This window comes from Sceloporus occidentalis, unplaced genomic scaffold (genome assembly GCF_023333645.1).
Source record: "Sceloporus occidentalis isolate IW3139 unplaced genomic scaffold, rSceOcc1.0.p SCAF_12, whole genome shotgun sequence".
Lineage (NCBI taxonomy): Eukaryota > Metazoa > Chordata > Lepidosauria > Squamata > Phrynosomatidae > Sceloporus > Sceloporus occidentalis.
The window spans coordinates 137,367-156,169 of record NW_028316992.1 but is presented as its reverse complement, the minus strand read 5'-3'; the positions used below and the strand labels follow the sequence as shown (position 1 = coordinate 156,169).

The window sequence follows — 18,803 nt, the reverse complement described above, 5'->3', positions numbered from 1 at the left end:
CTGATTGCTTAAAAAGGCAGTTAAGACATAGCTCTTCTGACAGGCCTTTCCAGATTAACATTGCAGCAATCTCTTATTGTTTCAATCAGTTGTTTAACAACTGCTCCAAATGCTTCTGCCCTGTTTTTAATAACTGTTTAATAATTTAATTGTATTTTATTGTGGATGGGAGGGTTTGGAATACAACAATGATAAGTTGTTACTATGTTTGACTGATGCTTTTATTGTTAGTCTGTTTGAAGAAGCGGGATAATAAAATACAACAACAACAACTAATAATAATAATAATAATAGGAAATAATTATAATTATTATTAATATTAATATCCCACCCTTCTCCCAGGATTGGGACTCAGGGTGGCTTACAACATTAAAAACAACACGTATAAATATAATAATAAGAACCTAGAAATAACCAACTAAATAATAATAATAATGTTTATTTATATACCGCTTTTCCAAATTAGATCAAAGCGGTAAGCAAATAAAAGCTCAAAACACTCTTAGAAATAGAATTCAAAGATATAGCCATGTTAGTCTGTGTTCAGTATGGAGAGATCTTGAAGCACCTTTGACACTGACTGAAAGAAATAAGTTGGCAGCAGGAGCTTTGCTAGACTTCAGCCTACTTCTTCAGATGCAGTTGGATATAATAATGATGATAATAATAATAATAATGTAGAGAGACCTTGTAGCCTCTTTGAGAGTGAGAGAAAGAAACTGGTAGCACGAGTTTTTCTAGACTTCAATGTACTTCCTCAGATGCTTTTGGTATTAATATTATTAATTGTATTTATAGAGATCTTGTAGCACCTTTGAGACTGAATGAAAGAAAGAAGTTGGCAGCAGGAGTTTTGCTAGACTTCAGTCTACTTCCTCAGTTGCAGTTGGATATAATAATAATAACAATAATAATAATAATGTAGAGAGATCTTATGGTCTCTTTGAGACTAATTGAAAGAAAGACGTTGGCAGCAAGAGCTTTCCTAGACTTCAACCTACTTCCTCAGATGCACTTGGATATAATAATAGAAATAGAAAAAGAAGGAGAAGGAAGCAGGGAAGAAATGAGAGAGGGAAGGACTCCTCAGGATTTTAAAAAACACACCCAGTCGAACTTCTTGAAACCCTTCTATTCATTTATTATTATTACTTATTGTAATCACGCCGTTTGCCGTAATAAAACGAAATGTAAACCGTTGCCTCTCTCTCTCTCTCTCTCTCTCTATATATATATATATATTTGTTCTCCTCCTTGAGAGTGGTCTGTAAACAAAACAAAAATGCCTGGGAAATGGGAATGAGGGCGGAGGGAGAAGGACGAAAACGGCGACGAGGGCCGCCGGGCGGAGCAGCACCACCAGAGGCGGCCTAGCAAGGCCCGCCTTCGCCGGGGAGGAGGAGGAGGAGGAGGAGAAAGGCGGCCGTTTGCAGCCCCTTCTTCCCTTTCTCTTCCCCCCTTCCTCCCGAGTCGGGCCTGGCCGGTCCAGGCCGGCATTGAGCAGCTTCCCCCTTCATTTTTATTATTACTATTTCCGTGGAAAGTTTAATTATACTACTACTAATAATAATAGGAACCAAGTAAGCCTTCCCTCAGCGTCGGTAGGCCCTGAGGCGGATACTGAAGGGGAGGCTGGCGGAAAAAGGAGACGGAGGAGAAGGAGCCCCTCGCTCCCCGCTTCTTCTTTCTCCTTCTCAGGCCAGACAGCCATCTCAGGGCTCGCCTTGGCGCCTGAGGAGGAGAAAGGAGGAGGAGGAGGAGGAGGAGGGAGTCGGTTTATTATGAACCACCACCACCAGCAGCAGCAGCCGCCGCCGACCCCCAGCCGAGGAGGAGAAGCCGCCCCTGTGGAGAAAATGCCCGCTTCCCAGCCGCCGCCGCAGCCGCCGCAGCCGCCTCCAGAGGCCGGGGATCGCCGGAGGAAGCTGGAGGCTATGATCCGGGACCCCCGTTCCCCGGTCAACGTGGAAAGTTTGTTGGTGTGTAGTGGTTGTTGTGGGGAACTATTGTACGTGTGGGATAATAAGGGACGGTGCTTGGAGACACGTTGACCCTTCGGCGTTAGGGAACGAACTGAGGCGGTTTCTTTGAGGGGGTATGCTTTCTTTCTATTCTCCCCCCTCCTCAGTTGTGATGGTACTGGCCGAGTCTGAAGTGTTGGGCAGGGAGGACGGAACCACTACTGAGGGAGGGAGGGGGGTTATTTCGTCTTAGGGGGTTTGGGGTAGGTTCTTTCTGCCTCCCCCCTGATAGTGATGGTAGCGCCCCCCCGGGATGGTGGTGGTAGTGACCAAGTTTGAGGGAGTTCTAAGTGCTGGGTATGGAGGACGGAACCACTGGACAGAGGAGAAGGGGGAGTTATTAAGTCTTTGGGGGCTTGGGGTAGGCTCTTTATCCCCCCCCCCTCAATGTATATGGTAGTGGCCAAGTTCCAGGGAGTTTTTAGTGTTAGGCATGGGGGACAGAACCATTGGACAAAAGTGGTGGAGGGAGGAGGGGAGTTATTTAGTCTTGGGGGGCTTGGGGTAGGCTTTTTTTCTCCCCCCAGTTGGTGATGGTGGTGGCCGAGTTTGAGGGTTTTTAGTGTTAGGCATGGAGGACAGAACCACTGGAAAGGGTTGGTGGGGGGAGGAGGGGGAGTTATTTGGTTTTGGGGGGCTTGGGGTAGGCTCTCCCCCTAGTTGGTGATGGTGGTGTCCAAGCCTGAGAGAGAAAGTTGGAAGTGCTGGGCATGGAGGACGAAACCACTGGACTGTGGGGGGGAGGGAGGAATAGGAGGAGGGTGAGTTCCTGCACTACTCCCCACTTTGGCTTTGGAAGGGTGGGGCAGGGTTTGGAAGGGAAGGATGCAGCCACTACTGTTTTGTTCCATAGGGATGAGTTTGGAAACTCCTTCTCTCTGGGGGGTTTTAGTTTGCAAAGGGATCCTGTAGCACCAAGGTGGCCAGGCACGTCCTCCTTTCCCAGGAAGCGTCCTACATTTCAGCTTTCAGTCCAGGAAGGGATTCCAGAATGTCCTCCATTTTGAGCATGACCAAGAAACACTGCATGTTCCTTAGTGATGCTCAAAATGGAGGACACACACACACACACACATATATATACTTCCTATATATTTGCAGGAGTGTTTTGAGCTTTTATTTGAGCATGTCCTCCATTTTTTCCATTTGAAAGGCCTACATTTTGCAGTGCCTCGTCCTCCTTTGCAGTTATGACATCTAGCCCAGGGTGACCAGCCGTCCTCCTTTTCTGGGACATGCCCCCCATTCCAACCTTCGGTCCAGGAGGAATTCCACAATGTCCTCCATTCTGAGCATCAAATTGCACAGTGTCCTCCATTTTGAGCATTGCCGAGAAGCATGCATTTACATTTGCACGAGTGTTTTTAGCTTGCCCAAAAAGTTGTTCATGTCCTCCATTTTTTAACCTGAAGGTCCTCCATTTTGCGGTGCCTTGTCTTCCTTTGCAGTGAGGACACCCTGAGCCTCACACCCTTTTCTCCATAGGGATGAGTTTGGACACTTGTTCTGTCTCAGTGGTTTTAACTTGCAAAGGGTTCTTGCAACACCTCTTTTTTTTGAGACTCATTGAAGGAAAGAAAGAATCTGGGGTTGCATGAGCTTTCCTGGACTTGAGCCTACTGCCTCAGATGCCTTAAAAAGGGTTAATTGATCGTGCCTGTGTTGTTTTTCTCCCAAACACACATCCTGTGTTCTCCCTTCACAACCCATGTTAAGAATGAAAAAGTCTCTTCGTTTTCAGAAAGTGTACTTAGAGAAGAAGGAAAAGGGAAGTGTGATAGCAAACAGATCACACTCTCTCAGCCTCAGGGGAAGGCAATGGCAAACCTCCTCTGAACAAGATATAGCCGTGTTAGTCTGTAGAATAGGTATGTAGAGAGATCTTGTAGCACCTTTGAGACTAACTGAAAGGAAGAAGTTGGCAGCATGAGCTTTCGTAGATGCATCTGAGGAAGTAAACTGAACCCTAGGGAAGCTCATGCTGCCAGTTTCTTTCTTTCACTTAGTCCCAAAGATGCTACAAGATCTCTACCTCCTCTGAACAGGTCTTGCCAAGAAAACCCCATGATGGGTTTGCCACGGGGCCACCGTAAGTCAGAAACAACATGAAGGCAGGCAACAACAACAAAGTTCAAGGAAAGTAGGGGTAGTTGGGTGGGGAATAAATAAGTGTGCCACTGAGTTTGCAGATAAAGCCTTCTGGGATGGGAGGAAGAAAAGAAAGTTAGTGCTGTGAAACAGATTTTATTTCTATTTTAGCTTTTTGCATAACCCCAGGAGATACTATTTTTGGGGCAACTCCCTGTGGAACCTGCCTCTGAATGGCCCTGAGGTGGCAAGTTTTTACTTTGATCCTAGGCCTGTGTTTATCTTGGAAGTTTCTTTGAATGGTTGAGAAATAGTCCTGATTAAATCTGCTAGTGCTGAGATGTCTGTAATATTTCAGCGTCATCTTTGTTCCCTTTCTCTTTGGTTTCCTATTGAACTTGGTTTCTGTTAATGGGAAACTTAAGGTTAACTTGTCGCTGGCAAGCATTGCAGCGCGGGTATGGAAACGGTGGCCATGTTTGGGACTTGTTGGCCATCAGTATAGGCAAGGAACGTTTATTTTTAGGAGTCATAGTTGAGGAGGAATGTTTAACTTTACCTGCACAAATATGAACAGAAGCCTTTCTTCTTCTTACTGATGCCTGCAGACAAAGAACTCTTCCTTTAGAAAAGAGGATAGGTCTGTGGTTTCCACCATGCTAAATATGAGATAGGGAAGGATTCAGTCAGCATGGTCTTGCGTCGGAAAATATCTTTAGGGATAGCAGAGACCTCATGGAGAAAGAGGAATGGGATTTTTGTCTCCGTTCCAAGAGTTTCTCCCGACAGGCATTTGGAAAGAGGGTTGGGATGGGGGGGAGAGAAGCAGCTGGAGTCATTTGCAAAAATGACTCAGTCCTGCTTGGCCAAAGTACAGGAACTGACTAAACAGTCTATGCGCCTGTCTATGTGTGCTGGAGGCTGGAGGGATCTATGCTTGTTAGAGAGACACCCAGGATTGATAATGACATTCATGACACTTCGTGGAAGTACTGCAGAATAGTCCAGTGAGTTATGCATATGTTCAGCAGGAAGAGCTTTCCCCCCATTATCAATATCCATCATTTCTAGCTTCTTCATCCTTTGAGCCCAAAAATCCCCAGCAACAGTAGTAGAATAGTTTGCACAGCGTTCAGATTAAAAACTTAATTCTAGCAGTTTTTCCCCCTCCAGCAGTTTCATCTGTTAGAGTTGTGGCATTGAGCTGTTGAATCAACAGAACTTATATTATGAGTCTGGAGTAAAGTCATTTCAGTAAAGGAAAAGTGACATTTATGGTTAGGTTGAGACATCTCATTTGTACATATATATAGCTGTTTTAAGCCAAATCTGTTAGTAATACATTGAGAAATAATGAGTGAGCTGTCTTTGATACTACATGCTTTTGTACAAGCAGTGTACTATGATGAATCCTTTTATCTCAGTAGAATGGTTAGGAATGGATATGGATTTTCTGTTTGTAATGGCTGCTGTTGTTGGATAAACATAAAACCGATCCTTGAATTGAAGCAGCTCTTGATTTTAAGGGAAATTTAAAGTGGTTAATTAGGAGTGCAGCCCCATGCACAAAACAGTGTGAACTTTAAAGCAACTGTTGTGTAGTTGGAACATCTTTAGTGGGCATCTTAAGGGTGAAGTTAAAGTTGTGTGTGAAAGAGGATTTGTTATTGTGGACTCCTCTAACAAATCATACAACTGCATTTTGTATTTGTGGGATATAGAGGAAGAGGAATAGCAGGTAAGCTATGTAAACATCTATTGACAAAAGAAGAAAAATACTGCATTGCTTGACAAAGTCTGCAAGCAGTAGTCAGTAAACTTATTTTGTGCAAACTAATGCAGCTGCTTTGCTGTAAAATCTAAATTAACTAACAGCCCTTGGTTTCAGAGTTGATTCCTTAATTTTTGCCTCATCAGTCACTTCTAAAATTCTCTAAAATATTGCTGTAATTTCGGTTGAAATGAATGGGATTTGAGTGTGCTTGATTTGTTGGAGAATGCAACCAGTGCATTATTAATTGACGTTTTGAGTAGTGTTTAAACCATAAGTACAGGCAAAGATCCAGGTTTGGCTTAAAAATATAAGCCAGTTGTCTGATTCAATAACAGTCAACTTCTGAAAGTATAAATGTATCACAACTACAACAGAGCAGTTTATTAGTTGCAGGAAAAAAATACTAATAGCTGTTGTAATGACATTTCTAAACATTGTGTCTTATGCTGTCATGCAAGGATATATTGACTAGTTTATAGATTTCTTACTTAACGTTTCTCTTCAGCTGTCCAGGTGATTTCAAGATCATTGCATCTCTTATTCATCATAGCCCAAACAAATGTTGTTTCACATAAAATCACATAAAATCATTAAAATAGATGGCTTGCAGTGAAATTGTCATTATGGTTATAGTGAAGCATGGTTATATGTGTGTCTTGACTCCTAAAGGGGAATAGGAAGTTCTCACAGATCTTTGTTCTGACATTTTCCATCTTCTACGGAAATAATCCAGTGTGAGACCACTTTAATACTGAGCCTTTGGGAAATTAAAGCCGTCTAAACTGGGTTATTTCTGCAGTGTGTTTTGGATCTAAAACAGTATGTGCTAAAGATGGCTTGAAATATTAGTGACAGATCTTAATTTTACAGTCGGTCCTTTGAATCCGCTGGGGTTTGATTCCAGGAACCCTTATGGGTATTGACCAACCCTCATGGATACCAAAATTTATCTATACTCAAGTACCATTATATACAGTAGCGTAGTAAAATTGTGTCCTTTATATAACATGACAAAAATCCTAGTTTGCTTTTTGGAATTAAAAAAAAAATGGTTTTTAAGCCATGGATGGTAGAATCTGTGAATGAAGAATCTGTGGATCCAGAGGGACGACTAAATGCAATTCATATTATCTCTTGTTATATGAAACAGCACTGAGTGCCTAGGAGGTCATTTCTGGGAAAGCATTGGCCTTTGCCCTATTGGAGATGTTCAGTGTATTGGGAATTGTAAGGAATGAAGTCTGTGTGTAGCTGGGTGCTACTTCCTTGGGCGTTTCTTGTGTGAGAGCATCAATGCTAGAGGGATTCCACCCATTTCCCCCTGACTGATAATGCTCCAGATGAGAAAAATACTATCCTGTGGCTTTCTTAGCCCTGCTTTGTTGATGTGTATGTTTTGGAAGACCCATTGAACACAGTTTTCAGGGCTGATAAGGCTATTGATATAGGTGTATAACTTTAATGGAAGGATCAGTATGCAAAGGAGTCTTGTAGTACCTTTGAGACTAACTGTGCGAAAAAAGTTGTAGCGTAAGCTTTGAGTCTACAAAAGCTTATGCTTACAACGTCTTTCGCATAGTTAGTCTCAAAGGTGCTACAAGATCCCTTTACATACTCATATGCCAGACTAATGCTGCTGTGTCTCTAAATTTTACCTTAATGGAAGGAATATTACTTTATTCTCCAGTTGGTCTAATAGGATCCAGTTCTCTAACTGATTTTTTTTTTTTGGACGGATGCATTTCTCTGTTGAGCACAATTAAAAGTCCTGTAGGATAAGTTAAAATAGTTGTGTGGACATGCTAATATTATCTCACATTTTAGTTCTGCTTGTACTTTGAAGGTGAGCTCATTGACATGACTTTATTAGGATTGAATGGGAGACTGACTGAACTGGCAAAACCATCTCTTAAGTATTCCTTGCCTGAGAAAACCCTATGAAATTCATGGGTTCACCATAAGTTGACAGGTGACTTGAAGGCACATACCACACACAAATGATGAAACTCTTTGAACATATATTTAAATAGAACAGAGACATGGGAGAAGTATGCTCAAAACCTACTATTTTAAACCTTCAAAGGCTGCCTGTGATGAATGCTGGGCTGATTTGGCAAATACAGAGCAAGTCTATGCTGCAGGAACATGAAGCTTATTTAAATCTTCTTTCTTTAAGCATCAACACATTTTCAGACACAGATGCATCTCTAACAACATGCTTTCCAGTATAGGTTCAATATAATAATAATTGTGTACTCAGGAGCCAGGATGGTGCAGTGGTTTGAGTGTTGGACTAGGACTCTGAGAGACAAGGATTTGAATTCCTGCTTGACCATGGGAAACCCAGGGGTGACGTTGGTCAAGTCTCTCAGAATGGAACAGTGGCAAACCTCCCTGAACAAATCTTGTCAAGAAGACCTCCTGATAGGTTTCACTTAGGGTCGCTATAAGCTGGAAATGACTTGAAGGTACGCAATAGCAACAACAAACTAATTCTAAGCTAGCTCTTATTGTTCCATTTATAAAGATCCTAAATGTAAACATTTGGGTTGGTTTTTGGTTGAGATAATAAAGCAGTTCCAGTAAATACATACCTAAGCTTTTACTTCCCAACAGTTGTTGTTGCGCGCCTTCATGTAATTTACGACAAGAGCAAAGCGGTTATATTTGTATTTGTGGATGGCAAGGTCATCTAGAAACTCATGTAGCAGATACACTGTTGTTTATGACTTCATGAAGATAGAGTTTGAGCCAATTTGTTTGGAATTTGAGCCAATTTGATTCTAATGCAGTTGATTCTTTCCTTTAGCTGCTGTGGTACAAGTTACTCTTGGTGATGTAGGTTAATGGTACAACTACTATGTGTGTCAAGCCGATAGTGTGTTTAATTTTGTCCTCCTAGACCCTCTGTCCTGGATGTGTATTATATGTGCCTTCAAGTTACCTGTCGATATATGGTGACCCCATGAATTTCATAGGGTTTTCTTAGGGAAGGAATACTTAGAGGTGGTTTTGTCTGTTCCTTCCTCTGAAATATAGCCTGGCATTAGCTGGCAGTCTCCCATCCAAGCACTAACAGGGCTCACCCTCTTAGTTTCCAAGATCAGACAGGACCTTTAAAATGTCTAGGCCCTGGCCCTCTATCTGACCTCTTTCCTAATTGTTTTCTCTGTATCTGCTGAATACATGGAACCTGATGCTTGAGGCAGGATTTGCCAGTTTTGTACTTCCCAGTGGTTCTATATTATAACTCATTGCAGACCTGACCATTGGTGTTGATGGGGAAAAGAACCCAAAAAATCTGGAGGGCACTAGATTGAAGAACGTATGTCTAAGTATCTTATTCTAGATGTCACAGGCAGTCCAGGCACATTCTTTTCTTTCATTGAAAAGTATGTACAGTCCAAAACACACTGCAGAAATAATCCAGTTTGAGACCTCTTTAACTGCCCTGGATCAATGCTACAGAATCCTGGAAACTGTAGTTTTGTGAGACATTTAGCCTTCTCTGTCAGAGAGCTCTGGTGCCACAATAAACTACAGTTCCTAGGATTCCCTAGCACTGAGCCAGGACAGTTAAAGCGGTCTCAAACTGAATTATTTCTTCAGTGTGTTTTGAACCTTATTTCTCAAGCTCTACAGTGTCAGTGCTAGAGACTTTTGCTACCGCAGTAGAAGGAACCAGCCCTTCTACTCTTTGGTCTTCCATCATCTCTGGCATAAGATGTAATGACGTTTAGGATGAATATGTTTTTGTAAGGCTTTAATGAATAAACCTTTTGATTAGGCTTGATGTAGGTAAAGAAAAATGAAAGCAGTATTTTAATTATATGTTTGCATCGCATAAACTCTACCAGTGAAACATGCCAAATTTCCCATCACATTTAAGTCTTTCCTAGTACTGGAAGCAGTAGTTCACTTCTGAACCATGCAGCTGTCAGACAGGCTTGTGATCACAAAAATATGTCTTCTGATCTAGAGTGGTTGCTGCTGTCTCAAGGGCTTCACTGGATGTTTTTGAGAGCTATATGTGGTCCACAGGCAGCACAATTTTCACCCCTGTGCTAGATGAGGGGAAAACCTGCTGCAAGCTGAAAGTCATATTATTCTGGATCAAACTTTTAAAATATACTACTTTTATCTAAAAGCTCACATGATAGTCAGAGAGGATAAGGAGTTGCATGTGGGCAGCTAAGCAAGCTAGGGATGAGGTGGGAGTGTATCTCCTGTTTCTGTTAGTCTGCCTGATAGATAGCATGATGTAATTTTGTCTTTGCACAATAAACATGGAAACTCAAATATTAGCCTTTTACAAACCTAATAGTAACATGCCTTCAACTCATTTCCAAGTTATGACAACACCAAAGTGAACCTACTAGGGGGTTTTCTTGGCATGATTTCTTCTTGAGGTTGTTTGCTAATACCTTCCTCTGAGGCTGAGAAAGTGTGACTTGTACAAAGTCACTCAGTGGGTTTCTGTGCCCAAGTGGGGATTAGAACCCTGGTCTCCCAGAGTCCAGGTTCAACACTCAAAACCCATTATTATTATTATTATTATTATTTTGCTGACTGTCTTACTGGCCCTGTGAGATAAAAATAAAAATTGCCCACCAGTTTAACTTAATGGTAGAGTCTGCTTCTGATTAGACAAGTATAGGATTGTTAGAAAGCTCTATGAATTCATGTGCAAGCTATATTAAAGCCTTCCTTGATATTGGTAAAAGACAATAAGAAATGGAATGAGGAAAAAGCATATCTATGGCCCGGCCCAGACAGACAGGATAGAATGCCCTCGTCACGTGCGAGGGGCAGCGCTTCTAGACACCCTTCGCATGTGACAAGGGCGTCAAAATGGCGGCACCTTGTACAGATGGGCGCTGCCATTATTAAGTCCTGGACGCATAGTGTCCACATGTTGCAGCGCCATTATGACGTCACGAGTGCGCCATTGGCGCACTGCGACGTCATGATGGTGTCACAAGAACGGGTTCTTTTCGGTCCACGGGGAAGCCCCGCGGTCTGGAGGCTGTGGCTTCCCCGCGGACCAAAACTAAGCGCTAGGAGACCGTCCTTTTTGGACGGTCTGTCCCGCGCCTGTGTTTGTCTAGATAGCCAGAATAGAACTTGTGGAACTAGAGTACAACAGTTGCTAAAATATTCCTATTTTTTAAAATTTACTTGGGAATTTACAAATATGTACGTTTAATATCACTGGTTTCCAAGTGCTTTAAATGGGTGTTCAAGAACCTTACAGATGCTTGTGAATAGAATGTAGCTGCATTAGAAATGAGAAGAAATCTTATCTTTTTGGTGTGTATGTGTGTGACTTGAATTCCCCCATAACTGGAGAAGATGCAAAGCCATTGAGACCAAGGAGAAAGTAGCAAAGGTTCAATGTGGTATATCTAAATTAATTGTTTTTACACTGGCCCATGATTTTCATGATGAATAACTATATATAAAGTCTCAAATAAAGAGGATGAGGAACAGTACATTAATGCTAGCAATAACATATTAAAGAAATGAAAGATGTTAGAGAAAGTAACAGAAAACCCTAATTGATTGGGCCCAGAAGATAGTTGAAGTTTAGTAGTAAATCAAAATCTTCCCTATGCAAGTGAACTGATAAGCACCTTTTTCTATTTGTCAAGGGTTTCTCTAGTGGAAAATAAGAGTGGAGAGCCTATATTTCCATCTGCTGCAAGCATCAAAACTGACGCAGAGCGAGGCAAAGAAGCATGTCCACAAACAGCACTCAGGTTACAGTAGATTTATATGCAATTCCTGAGGGTTAGTTAGTACATGTGGCAACGGTGTGGGGCAGGACAGTGAGGAAGCTGAAGTAAGTAGTGTAGCAATCTGAACTAATTATTCAAAAGCAACTTATTTATTCCTTGTTCTTTTGCCTCTTTTCTGGTTATGAACTCTTAAAATGGGTGAAAATCAAGCTGCCCTCCACATCTTGTTGGATTACAGCTGTATAGCTAAAGCACATAGTGGTAGTAATAAACTGGCCCAGTTTATACTTTTCTCTCCCTTGCCCTTCACTTACCCAGTTGGGGCATGTAACACTGACAGTGGTGCCTAAATACTTGTCTGTTTTTCATACTATAGTGCTGCCCATAATTCCATGGCATCGAAGCTGCAGATAGGATGGTCCACAGTCGTAAAATCATGGAGTTGCAAGAAACCGCAAGGGTCATCCAATCCAACCCTCTGCCATGCAGCAATCAAAGCACTCATGACAGATGGCTGTCTAGCCTCTGTTTAAAAACTTCTATACAAAGAGACTCCTCTACACTCTGAGGCAGCATGTTCCACTGTTGAACAGCTCTTGTGCAAAACAGTTGATGGCTTAGGTTTTCCTAATGCTTCTGCCAGTAATAAAGACCAAGCAGCTCTTGTACCAACAAGAAAGAGAGAGAGAGTAGATTGGGAATGAAGTATTGTGAGTGTGCACATACATGCATGGTGTACATACATCCTTTATGGATCTGTACTAATCAGAGAGTTGTGATATGGGTATCTGTCATACAGAGAAAACATGTTCATTAAATTGTGTAGCTTTGTCCTAAGCAGGATAGTAGTATGGCAGCCATATATGTACTGTAGTTCTAAAAATGGCTGGCTACATTGAGACTGGAATAGAGGGTTCTTTTGCATTTGACCTTTTCAAAATTCTGTTGCCCTCAAGGGTCTTGTGTCCTGGTGTCAGGTTTGCCACTGTGACAGAATGACAAATGTTATTTATTTCCCAACTGTTTTTTCAACCCCGGGACTCAGTGCAGTTTACAAAAGCCAAAGTAGGTCCAGATAAAAGTTGATGTCATACAAGACTATCAATAGTAATAAAAACAATTTAAAAGCATAATTATTTTTTTAAAAGCGAAACAGTAAACATAGACAATGCAGCAGGTTATTAAATGCCCTTTCCCCATTAATAACTCATTCTATAGAAACAGAAAAGTCTTTACTTTTCCTTCTCTGGGAAGGAGGTCCCAGAGCTAGGGAGCAACGGCCAAGAAGGCCCTTTCTTTTGTTCCTTCCAAGTTTACTTGGGATGTTGGTGGGATGGAGAAAAGGGCTTCCCTTGAAAATCTGAAGACATAAGTGGATAATCTGGACCCAAGCCATGTAGGGCTGTAAAGTTTGAATTATGTGTAGAAATAACTAGCGGTTGGTGAAGCTGTTGCAACAAGTCTGTCGTATGTTCCATATAGCCAGTCTCAGTTAATAATCTGGTTGAAGCTCTTTGGACTAGGGTAAAGTTTCCAGATAAAAGCATGTGTCGCTGGAGCCAATTCCAACAACATCTCTAGGCATGGGTACAGCTGGCACACAAGCCTTAATTGTGCAAGTGCACTTCGGGTCACTGCAGACATCTGAGCTTGAGCTTCCAGGATGAAGTTTGAATCCAGGAATACACCTGAGCTGTGGATCTGTGTCTTCAGGGGGAATGCATCCTGGTCCAGCACACTCTGAATCCTTATTTCCTCCCTGACCAACCTTTCACCTGACCACCTCTTATCTAGATTAAACTTCAGCTTGTTCCCTCTCATCCAGTCTTACTGATGACAGGGACTATTTTAAAACTGAGGTGGAAAGGAGTACAGTGGGCCCTTGGTATCCCCTGGGGTTTGTTTCCAGCCAACCCCCCCCCCCCCCCGAATATCAAAACCCACGGATGTTCAAGTCACATTATTGCACTGGCATAGTAAAATGGTATAGTTTATATAAAATGGCAAAATCAAGCATTGCCTTTTCAAATTTATATTTTCTGGAATATTTTCAAGCTGTGGATGGTTGAATATGTGAATAAAGATTTCATATGCTGTCAGCTTTATACTGATGGCACTGAACCATAAAACTCTAGACATGTCCAGAAATGGAGTGTGGCAAACTGGCTCATGGTGAGATCCACGCAAGTAGGGTTGCCATAATTCTCTACCACAAACCGGGACAAAATGTAGGACAATTGTAGGATTAAAATTTAGCCCGAAATGTAGGACATTTAAGAAAAATGGAGGACCTTAAATGTCCTACATTTTGGGCTAAATTTTGTCCTACATTTTGTCCCGGTTTGTGGTAGAGAATTATGGCCACCCTACAGGCAAGCCTTTTTCAGCAGTGTCTTATAGCTGTCTCCTTTTGGCATAATGGAACCCTGCCTTGTTTTAGTGAGCCATTGGCACTCCTACTCACTCAACAGATCCCCCTTTGGCTTCTTTGAAAAGCCAGGAAGGGCAAAGCTCTAACACACACACACACACACACGGCTGTCTCTTCTGCAAGAATCCTGTCCACATCCTCTTACAGTTGCTTCTGTTACTCTACTTTCATTCATATACTGAAGGTCACAAACATGTCTTCGAAGCTGTTGCATATGTGCTTTTTTCTAATGTCCAGCTAGATAATTTAACAATGGTTCAATTTATGTGTTTCTAATTTTATGTTTTAATATTAATAATATTTAATTATTATTTTTTTACTTTTGTCATCAATGTTTCTACTCCTATCTTTCTAAATTATTGTAACCTGCCTTGATTTCCATTGTGGGAGAAAGGCAGGATATACAACCTTGAAACAAACAATAAATAATTCAATAGTGGCAGACAGCAATTTTATAGTATGAGCCTAGTTTTCTACAAGTAAAAACAGAAACAGTGTGGCATAGTTGTTTGAGAGCTGGAGTGCGAATCTGGAGACCCAGAGTTTGGTTCCCAGCTTTGCCAAGAAAGACAAGTCACATGCTCTCAGCCTCAGGAGAAGGCAGTGGCAAACCTCCTCTGAACAAATCTTGCCATGAAAACTTCATGATAGGGTTGCCTTAAAGTTGCCAAAAGTTGGATACACCTTGAAGGCACACAGTAACAACAACAATATACCTAACAAATAGAATTTGGCAGGAAGCCTAGGCTAGAAACTTTTATTTGAAATGTTGTTTCAATTTCTGGGAGAGTATTCAAAAATATATCCTTCCCTCCCTCCATACCTGTTGTCCGTAATTACACAAGTAGCAAAACTACTACTACTATTTTGTTTTGTTTTTGATGAAGATAACATGACAGGAGGACAGTTATTTTTGCCTTGACCATGAAGTACAGTATACTAATGACCACAGCTAATTCATGTGTGTTATTAAGTAGCAGGCAAACAAAAAACTGGCATGTACTATTCTAGAACATGGCCACATTTCCAACTTAATAATGATGTGATGTTGAAATCTTTTGTTAACTGACCATTTTAATATCTCAGTAAACGAAGATTGTTTTATCATGATATTTCCTTGCCTATTGACAGGCGATTATTGACTCTTCTCTCCTTCTTCTGCTGTTTGTGCAATGGGTGAATGAAAATGACTGCATGATTTGTCTTGTGAAAGCAAAGAGGTGCTGACAGTTTGTTCTCATATCATCTTGATGTGGGTATTTAAATAGCTCACACGTTGCCTTTCTCCTGGGAACTGTGGTGGTTTATTATGAAACATAATTTTTAAGCTATATCCTCAGCCAGTGTTCTCTCTGCTTGAAAACACTGTGCCAGGAAAGAGGTCGCAAAGAGCAACGTTGCATATATTCTTTAATGCTGGGAGTAGGACAATTTGTGCATTAAAACTGTGCACACTACTTCCATATAATCAGGTGTCAGAGAAGGCACCTTGTACAAATTCGTCCTCAGGTTTCAGTAGAACGTGCTAATATGAATGGTTTTATTTTTGGAGGATTCTGCTGATAAGGTTCACTATTCACCGTTGTTACCATCTAACACTATAATTAGATGCAACTTTTATTATGTTTGAATTCTTCTACTGTAAAAAAAAAAAGATTGCAAAATGTTGCTGTTGTGTCATGGAAACCAGGGAGGAGCGGTACTAAAGTTTCTGCTTCACCATTTTGTGAGAGCAGCCTTAAGAGATGTTCCTTATGTGAAGGGAATGATCCTGATTCTGTAGGAATGCTTTGTCACGTAACACACAAATCTTGTCTCAGAGCACAGACAGTGTTGCTAACTCACCTCAGAAGTTCACCCTATTTTGGTTTGGTTGCCTGTTTATTACATTTTTATCTTATGAGTTGCTTGCTGTCAAGCAAGATGGATTAATTCAGTTCTCAGCATTTCACGTACAGTAGGTCCTGACTGTCCTAGGAACAAATTTGTGGTTAATAAAATGTTTAAGCCAACCAGTCATGGATGTACAGTCAGTCCTTCACATTCTCTGGGTTTAGGGGTGCAGGACCCCGGTTTAAGTGGAAAAAACGTGAATAACTGTACCCCCTCCAACCATAATTAACACATAGAAAAAGTACAGTTTGCAGATTCAACCCACTGGATGTTTTCAAGGAGGTGGAATTCCTTCACAATGCAGAAGCCGGTGGCTGGCAGTGCTTGCTGCCACCTCCGCTGCTGCCTTATGTCATTTTTAATAGGGATTTACAAGCCTCACCACATATAAATGAAATAAATAATAAAATAAATAAATAATATTTGCAGTCTCTGTCTCCCGAGGCTTGCAGTCCCTATTAAAAATGGCATAGGGCAGCTAAAAATATTTTTCTAAAAATGACATAGGACAGCAGTGGAGATGGCAGAAAATAATCAATGAATAATCAAACCCACGAAGTTTAGATGGCCAACTGTAGTTGACAACTGTTTTCATGATTGCTGTGATTGTAAAGCTTAAAAGGTTTTAATCATTTTTGTAAGATGGTAATTTTTATGGCCATAATCTGTATGTGGTCGTCAGAAATAAATTCTACAGTTTTCATGATTGTGGCTGCTTGAAACAGTGCTACTTTCATGGGGGAAAATAGTGTCAACTGTTAACCTGCAATGTTGGGTGCTTCACATTTTTATGTGCTGCACATATCAAATGTTTTCACAAAAGATCTTGTGTAAAGCAGCCCTTATAGCTTTAGGTAAATCAGTGATGCTCTTTGTAAGTAAATATAGACTATTTATACCTCGTGCCATTAACGAATGTATAACTCAAGCTTAGCTTTATTCAAGACAACTCTGTGTTGGATGGGAGGGCTATTGACTTTAAGATTATGTGTAAGCTGTGGGACTATTTCTAGTTGTGATGTGAGGAAGTCTGAGAGAACGAGAAGGCCTTATTTGTTCATTCTGCTGCAGGATGTGATTCCTCTCTCTCCCCCCTCTTTGCTACTTGTTCCTGATTCATATGGCAGCAAAATACAAAAATAAATTTCTCATAGTGTGTTTCCCTCTAGAAGATAATTGTACTTTGAATTTAAATAAACCAGGTATTGATTTTCTTTTAAAAACAATAATGAGCAAATAATTATTCCTTTTATAAGGGAACCCTGTCTCCAGGATCTGGTAGTGATGTGCTATTCTTATAAATATCCCATCCTTTTCCCAGTCTGGGACTCAATGTAGTTTGCAAGAGTTAAATTACCAGAGGTGGCAGTTCTTGTGAAAATAGGTTTGGGCTTTTTAAAAGTGTGAAATTCTACTTTGGCTTTTTAGTCAAGTCGGTGCTATTATCCACATTTTTCAAGTCAGGTCTCCGTGTTCTTATTTGCAGGTCAAATCTCACATTCTCTTTTGGGTGGGTACTTTTTCCTCCTTTTCCATGCTGACTTTGTTCTTTGCAAGCGGTTACATGGAGAGAGGTATTTTTGAACTGGTGGTATGTGGATGAGTCAGATGTCATGATGACACCACTGAATTGTTTCTCTGTGTCTGTGCCAGACGATCATCTGGAAAAATGTTGCCCACTGGACTGCAGGGACTGACCCTAAATCTGGTTAACATCAAGTATGTACAATGGATTATGAAGTAAATGTGTGTTCAATTGAATAGGAAGCACAATTGTTCTGAGGCTGAACTGCAGTTTAATCTCATTGTAGTTTAATCTTATTGTGAGGATACATTGTGATGTGTGCCTGAGGCATATTTTTTACATTACACCTGTTATAGGTTTTGGTTTAGGATACATTTCAGTCTTTTATGGTTCCTACTATCTGATGTTTACAATGCCAGTTGGGCTAAATTTTATGAAAGTAAACTGATTTCTGTGGGTTTAAATTTTGATTCTCTCCTTTTACTAATTGAAAAGGAGTGTCTTGAATCTATTAGGGTCTGCCTTGCAGAGAGAGAACATCAACTGACATATCCAACTCCTCCTAGAGTATGTTCTCCAGCGATGCTGAGTATGTCCACCTTGCAGGATAGGATTCCGGATTACTTTCAAACCCTTTCACTGCTGGTGTCAAGGAAGGCCTTTTTGTTTGCGAGATTGAATATACACCCCTCAAATGTGACCAGGGGCAGATATTTGCAGGCCCCATTTTTGAATTGTGTGTGTCACTGTGATCAAGCTCCAGATGTTTTCCATTATATTGTATTGCTTTATATAGAATTCTGAGGGGAAAATTGTTAAGAAGGTTGTTGGAAATGAATATCTGTTTGGATGGGTTATCAGTAGAATACTTATTGGAAGATCGGAACCCGCATATTACCAGGCTAACGGCCAATTTTCTGGTGGAGGCAACAAGATTATGGCTTAAATTTTAATAATGATCCTGAAGTTTTATCGTAAATGTAAGTTGTTGTTGTATGCCTAATAAAGGTTGACTGACTGACTGACATTACACCTGCAGTGCCTTTTCCTCATAGAGTATTGCTAGGTAACACATCTCTGGTTATCACCATGCAACTCCATTGCTTCTGGCTTTGCTCAAGTGCTGACAGTTTGAGGTTATTTGTAAACCAGAAAGTTTTGTTAGTGGCTGCTGAACAAACTTTCCCCCCCAAATGCAGGTCCATTTTGAAACCTAACCTTAATTCTTTGCTCACATACAGTGAGAAACTATATTTTACTGTGTTTCAACTGGCTTTTGTCAAATATGACCTAAACATTGCAGAAATAATCTAGTTTGGGACTGCTTTAACTG

The 18,803-nt window shown here is 41.0% G+C and overlaps 1 protein-coding gene across 3 annotated transcripts in view; it reads left to right on the top strand.

The window, feature by feature from the left end:
- Nucleotides 1-1,414: 1,414 nt before the first annotated feature.
- LOC149305188 (rho-associated protein kinase 2) overlaps nt 1,415-18,803 on the top strand; it is a 104,059-nt gene continuing 86,670 nt past the window's right edge. For 2 of the 3 annotated variants that reach the window (XM_089477898.1, XM_089477896.1), the window contains exon 1: nt 1,416-1,979. In XM_089477898.1, coding sequence (XP_089334024.1) covers nt 1,782-1,979 — 198 coding nt within the window. In that variant the 5' untranslated portion in view covers nt 1,416-1,781. Of the gene's footprint in view, nt 1,980-18,803 lie in introns of all 3 variants that reach the window. The other variant, XM_089477895.1, reaches the window with a different exon arrangement.